The sequence below is a fragment of the Hyposmocoma kahamanoa genome, unplaced genomic scaffold, assembly GCF_003589595.1.
Source record: "Hyposmocoma kahamanoa isolate Upper Pololo Valley unplaced genomic scaffold, ASM358959v1 224, whole genome shotgun sequence".
In the NCBI taxonomy this organism is placed as follows: Eukaryota; Metazoa; Arthropoda; class Insecta; order Lepidoptera; family Cosmopterigidae; genus Hyposmocoma; species Hyposmocoma kahamanoa.
The window spans coordinates 1,147,757-1,155,217 of NW_020653743.1; the positions used below are offsets into that span (position 1 = coordinate 1,147,757).

Consider the following 7,461-nt stretch of genomic DNA (forward strand, 5'->3'; position numbering starts at 1 on the left):
AGATTTTCAGTACAAATCGGCAATTTCATACTTTAACCCCTATTATTACTTATTTAATTTCAAAGCGACATTGTTGTCCTGTAACTTTGAAATTAAATCGTATACGAATGACATACAAGTATAGCGAAGATTGGAGATAAATTTATTAATGTAACGTAATTTTCAGATAAAAATATAATATAACGCAATTTTTGAGATAATACTATGTTAGTTGTCAAGTACAAAATATATTTTTCTACTCCTGTACTTTAATGTGTCAAATAAAATTTCATAAACCATATCGCAAACACGCTCTTGTTAGTTCTGAATCAAAATTCTGTAGTCTATGGTACTCGCACCTGAATGAAATATTTCATTATAGTTCTGTGCACAGAACTTGAGTTTCAAAAAAAGTACGTCGTATTTTTGCTAATTAAAATATCAAATATGTTAATTGAATCGTAATTTCAACCGAGAAGACAGTTTCAAGTTTTCATCGTCCAGTTATCGGCAAATGTAAACGACATCAAGTATCGCCCGACAGGTCGCCGGATGTCGTGAGTGTAGTGTGTGTGGGTTTAGTGACAACCCTTGTGCACAAATAAATAATGAAGATCAAGTGCGGGTAGTTAGAAAAACTTCTTCAGTCCCTTCGAGACCATGGACGTTGCAATACGTCCGAAACGTCGAGGTAATTAAAATAAGTTCCATAAGTCCAGAATGAAAAATCAAATAATGTGTCAAAATCGTGAAAATTTGAATCAAAGTATCAAATATGTTGCTACTCAAACGTTGTATTGCCTCCTTATTGGTCAAATTGGCCTAAATGTCTTGCAACCGGGCCATAAAACTTTATAAAAAAAATGATTGGTTAAAAATAACGGTACTTGGCATTGACTTACAAATAAATGGACGACGGGTCTAATACAAAAACCACGAAAAAAATGGTCCAAGTCAACCTATTCGAAATTTAAATTGTTATGTCATCGCAGTATCGCGCTGTCAGTAGAACAAATGAAGACTAAAGCGGAGTGTCGCGCTCTGTATACGATTTTAGCGCCTTACAAGTGCGGACACTTTTTAGCGCGGATCCGACGTCCATATAATTGTAAGTCAATGGTACTTGGCCACTTTATACTATCTCTTTGATTTTCTGTTTTGTAGCGTTTGTTTGGGGTTTACTTTGAGTTTGTTGTCATGAATTATTAACAAAATATACATGAAATATTGGTTGTTTCATTATTTTATTTACTCGTAGAAAAAGTATGCAGTCATTATATAATTAGGTCTTAAAATCTCGTAATCTTAGATCACTCAGCAAAGCCTCGTGGCACACGGTTCTCGACTTTGAACTCTCATTATAAAACGATTGCATAAAATATTATTTAAGATTCAATACCTGAGAATTAAGTTCTGAAAAATTCACTTTTCATGCTGTACAGAACAATTTTCTCATTCTCATTTCTGTCTTTGATGCGTTTAACCTTTGTTGTTAAAGAACCTGATGTAGACATGACTGTTCGTATTCAACGGCTTCGCGACTTGGAACACACGTTTCGTTCATAATAAAACTCATTGGAAAAGCCCTAAGACGGTCATTGGACATCTAGCTAGTCAATGACGTCAATTACCGGGTCTTAAAGTAGGAAATTCCCTGTACTATAAGTACCAGAGAAACGGAATTGACTCCAGCGCACTACCCAGAACTCCCAGACTAAAACCAGTGTAATAAAGATCGTTAACAAATTGGTTCTATTGGTAATCGAATAAGACTAAGAATACATTTTTGCATGACTATAGGTCATTACATAAGGTCTTAAATATACATTGGTTTGTGCTCTATGGTCTACCAGTTAAGGTGTACAATATTAGTAAATGTATTAAATGTCACAGATTAAAATTAAAATACATTAGAATATGAAAGAAAAAAGGCTCTTGTGCGCTATAAATAATGAAGTTTAGTATTCAACCATTTACTAAGAGCATTTTTAAATTTAACGTACTCGAGTTTTTTAAATTCATTCGGAATACTTTAACTAATTGTATATCTTGACCGACATTACGTAAAAGTTTTTGTGGTAAAATGTTGAGGTATGACCGCCCGAGTAAACTATTCTATGCCCATGTCTTAAATTTTTATGATTCCTTTTATTTGTGATTTCAAAATATGACGCATGTTTCTGGACAAATGCAGCAGCCTCTTTAATATAATAGGCAGGGTAAAGGTAGAATTTTGCACTGTCGAACCTAGTACTTCTTCATCTAGCGTCAATGCAAACCGTTGAGTCACTGAGATCCTTAAACAAATGATAGCAATCAGAAATATGCGTCATTTTTCATTTACTTATAACCACATATAACCATCATAACATATTTCAACAATAGCATAATAAATACGTATTTGAACTTCGTATAACCTAACCGTAATAAAGATTAGTGAGATTATTACTCCAAATATGGACGTACTTAGCTAACGTTTACGATGTGTAATAGTAAAATATCTAGGCTGAAACTGGGATCTAGGTAGAGTCAACAAAGTGTACACATGATTAAGGAACAAATAGTAGAAGACCTTTTCTATGTATCAATTACATAAATAACTTTCTCATATTCTTCAAGTTGGGTTCTAAAAATATATTTAATAAAATTATTTAAAAAAATTACGACAGACCACGTCGGCAATGGCGGGATGACTTAGAGCGGTTACACACGATGTCTTGTAGCAGCGATGCAAACGCGATGCAATAGCGATGCAGTCGCTACACTTGGGATTTATAGGTGATTGCATCGATACGTTTGTACCTTTTCTCTCTAAATCTATTTATCGTCGACGCGGTTGTTCGGGTCAGTGTGGTTGTTCGGGCGTAGTCAACGCGGTCGTTTGGGTATCGACACCGTTCAGCCGTCATCGGCTGCGTACGAACGCGATCAGAAATTTGCAGAAAGCAGATTCGTTGCCGACGTGTGTCGAGCTACGTCTTGAATCGGTGCGAAACACACATCTATTTCACTCTTATTACATCGGAAATAAAGCTTAATAAATATGATAATGTGGACACCAAAAAAGGCGGAACGTGACCGCATTGACGCATTCGAGATGTGGTGCTGGAGGAAAATGTTGTAAATCCGTTGGACGGATTTTCGCACCAACGACTCAATTCTGCGGGAGCTTAACGTTTAGACCAGACTATCCACCCTATGTCTCCGTAAGATACCTGATTTCTTTGGTCACGTTTCGCAGCCAATAGTTACCGGACGGATCGGCGGTAAACGTCTGAGGAGTCGCTGTCCCACAAGATTTTCCGACCAAGTTGGTACGGCTTTCGGCATGAGTCTCCGCCACAGATGTCATGCGGAAACTGTATTCGCGAGGGAGAACGATACTCTGTAATGAATGAGGAATACTACGCGAGGAGGAGGAAGTGTAGTAACTTTGATACCGAGCTTAACGCGCACCGTAGCTTTCCGTGTATTTAAAAGCTCATGAAACACCTTTGCTTAATTGCAGGCAACTTCACGTGTCTAGAGGTTATCTTCAAGTTGAAACGCCGGCTCGGGTACCACCTGTTCAACACTTACATCCCAACTTGCCTGATCGTCATTATGTCTGTAAGCTTTTAACCTTTTGAGTGTCTCGCCTTTTGGAAAAACTTGGGTAAAATTGAAATATAAACTGTATATATGGTACTGCTTTCGTTATCATCAGAAATAGGTAGTACATAGAGTGGACGCGACCTATCTCCGAAATCTCACATTTATTTTATGATATTTTGTTCTATATTTTTGATGCAACTGGGAATTACTTTATTAGCTAAGGTATTTAGAATAAAGACTTTTTTTAGGTGTGAGTAAAGATGTACTATATTGCTTTTAATTTTTTGTCCTCAATTTCTAATCATTTTGGGCTTTCTGAGGAAGGTATTATGAACTCTGTGTATTACTTGTTGAATTCGGTTTATCGTAACTTAATTTTTTTAAATCACGCGAATTTTGCCTTAAAAAAACTGTACCATGCCTTTTTACTACAAATTTAAAGTCTTTGTAAATGTCAAAGTACAATTTTCAACAACAATTTTTGGTACTTCTAGCAGATTTTGATATTCAGATTTCCACCGTACCTAGCGCAGAAGTGTTTATAGACATCATCTTTTACCAGTGGGTATCCTTCTGGATCAAACCAGACGCAGCTCCAGCGCGAGTGACTCTCGGAGTGACGTCCCTCCTCACGCTGTCTACGCAACATGCCAAGTCACAAGCTCAGCTCCCGCCCGTCTCCTATCTCAAAGCCGTCGACGCCTTCATGTCTGTCTGTACCGTGTGAGTTTTTCTAGAACATCGTCGTGAGTTATTTGCTCCTTGTTTATTATCTATGTCTGTAAAAATTTTACTGAAGGTGAAACTATGTAAGTTGAAAAATATCGACAGACAAAAAACTCGAATGTTTCAACTAGGCACCTGAATGCGCAAACAGGAACCGTGGTCGATTCTCATATTCACCTCCCCCAAAACCTGGTTTAGAAGTCGATAGGAAAAGTGAAGAGAAAGTCGGTAAATGTTTATATTGTCGCTTTCAGGTTTGTATTTATGGCCCTGATGGAATACTGTTTGGTCAACATCGTGCTTGGTGATGGCGCTGGAAAGCCTAAGGTAAAATTTACACTGCCGTAACCTATTTTAGTAGTAATAGAGCGCCTTGTGAAAAAGTACAATAAATTACATAAAACGTATGAACACAGGTCATTTGGATTTGTTTTCGTATTCATTAAATAAAGGACAATGGCAAACTCCCATACAAATTTTTAATGACATAATTTGTATGCGTCTGTTTATGATAAATATGTGAAAATATGAAATTCCTGAACAAATTTTGTTTTGAGGTTACAATTCTGAGAAGTCTGGAATTGAAGATATTCCAGTTTGAAGTTTTGGAGGTTATGTGTTACGTAATTGAATAAAATATATTCGATGTATTGTTATATCAAAATAAACTACAAAAGCCTTAAATAGAGTTAATAGAAGCTGAATGGTGCGTGGGTTTGTGACGAAAGTTCAGAGGAAATTATTTTTTATTCTGATGCGGTCAAAAACCACGAAGTTAAACTGTAACGAAAAAAGTAAGTAACTTGGACACAAATTTTCTATTCCTGATTTCAGGAACTTTTTTGTCAGATTTACTATTTTCTCACGTGGCATTTTGGAGAAGGAATTATCTACTAGTAGTTATAGTATAGTAGTCTCTTATTCTGTGAAATCGGTACATTTGATATTACGTGAACTAACTTAATGTGGACCATATCCATACGTAGCTACGTAGGTACTGAAATTCTTGTTTTGGCGGCCTAATGACGTTCAACGTTAAGAAACTAAGAAATTATACTTTGAAACAACCTAATCAATATATATCGAGTTCTTAGGTTTTCGCGATTGTTACACATACGAAATGAAAGTCAGTCAACCGTGACCATGGGACCTGTAAAGGGCCCGAAATGTCGGTTTGTTTGAAAAACAAATATACGCGATTTAAATCCGGAAAAATAGTTTCATTTCCTAATCGATTTACAGGTATTTTACTCAAATACAGATATTTTACTCAAACTTGTAATTAATACATTTGAAGACACTAATGAATTCTTTTAACTATGATTTTGCCATTGCTCTTTAAAACTTTATCGTATAACTGCTGAGACTAACAATTCCGTAACTTTTCAATTAAACTAAACACATTTACATTATTTGTTTACAATCATATCCATTTGTTTACATGTAATATAACACATAACACACAGTAAACACTTCTGATACGATGTTTTATTACGTACATGCTGTATTTGCCTATTACTTGGTTTACACTCGAGTAATTTCTGCAGTGTTATTTTACGTCCATGTTTAATAGTGTATTTATGTTGGCGAATCTAATAAATAAATAAATAAGTTCGTCCAGGAAAGTCCTGCCATCTTACCTATTTCTGTTTAATAGATGTTGAATCACTAATCATTATAGAAAGAAGTTAAAGATACATCTAACGGTAGGACGTAGGCTTTGACCACGTAAATCTGAAAATTCGATTGGATAAGCAAAGCAAAATTTTACTCCTTTTACCATATATCATATTCTCTTTGGATAATTCCAAAAAGGATCGATATGAAATGGTAGAAATCATCAAAACACAGTAATCAATCATATTTAAAATAGTTTAGATAAATGATTGAGATTTCTTGACAATCGGAATGAATATGAATCGGATCCAACGCAATTACCTATATCGATCGGAAATCGTTTAATTCTCCTTACAAAGGCCACAAAGACCATCAGCGTGGTTAAAAATTTTCGGTAAAGAAGTATACGTAATGGGTTGCCCAAAACATCGCTGCCGTTTTGCTTTACTAGCGAAGTTTAAGTAAAAAAAGACTTTTATCTACACATATATCATAAACCCTCTATCATGTAACGAAAATTACGACCAGCATAAAGATCCTTAGTTTATTTGCTCTATAATTTATAACTAAATTGATTATTTATCAAGGGCATGTATTTAAATGATCATTCTAAATTTTCTAAAGCGGCAAGCAATTATGAATCTAAACAGTCATCTTTTATAATGATTAATTTAATAATGATTAATTTAATAATGATTAAATTTATTTTGTCTCTCGATTGAGTCCACATTTACAATAGATCAATTGTATCTTAGAGGATCAAATAACATTATAACATTATCAAGTATCTTCATGAGTATCATCCCGTTCTTACATCGTGCATAGCAAGCAACAGAAAAATAAGTAAAAGAATTGATTTTTGAATTTAACTTGTTTTCCTTTTGCAGGAAGCAGCGGAAGCGGCCAAAGCTCGCATGCGTGCGATCAACATAGACCGTTTCTCCCGCGTCTTTTTCCCGCTGCTGTTCTCAGTGCTCAACGCGACGTACTGGCTGCAGTTCGCTCAGTATATCTGACTGCCTGTCTTCAGTACCCTCCAGTATTACATTATTATCATAGTTGTTGTCATTTTTTGCTTTTATTAGATCGTTCTTAATACTCATTATAACCTCAATGGCTGCATTTCGAGCAATAGTTACATCTACAAAAGATAGTTCAATTACTGATCGCAAATAATCACACAATTCCCTGCTGTCTATAATATCTAACGTAAGATTAGAGATGAAAGTATTTTTCGGATCCAAATTATGTATATTTGTTTCAAGTAGCAGTAGAGCTCGTTGCGAAAGGGTTCGTCCAAGGAAGTAAAGCCACCTCACCTAATTCTGCCGCCATGCAGTAATGTGAGCATTACTTTTGAAGGATAAAAGTGCTGATGAAATTACAGGCACGTGGTATTTGTCAATTTATTTCTCAGGGTGGCGGGCGCAGTGGCACTACCCTTCAGATTTTTGCAATTCAAAACTTTGCAACTGCTATGGACAGGCGTGTCGCTTTGCACCAGGCGCAAGACTTGTTCGTCCCGTCATTTGGTATCATAAAAAA

The 7,461-nt window shown here is 35.7% G+C and overlaps 1 protein-coding gene across 1 annotated transcript; it reads left to right on the forward strand.

The window, feature by feature from the left end:
- The first annotated feature begins 3,369 nt into the window (after positions 1–3,369).
- Positions 3,370–7,166, forward strand: LOC113228248 (glycine receptor subunit alpha-2-like). The gene is made up of 5 exons (XM_026461514.1): positions 3,370–3,436; positions 3,488–3,588; positions 4,136–4,296; positions 4,554–4,626; positions 6,804–7,166. The coding sequence occupies exons 1-5, from the start codon at positions 3,370–3,372 to the stop codon at positions 6,930–6,932; spliced, it is 531 nt and encodes a 176-aa protein (XP_026317299.1). The 3' UTR covers positions 6,933–7,166.
- The last annotated feature ends 295 nt before the right edge of the window (positions 7,167–7,461 follow it).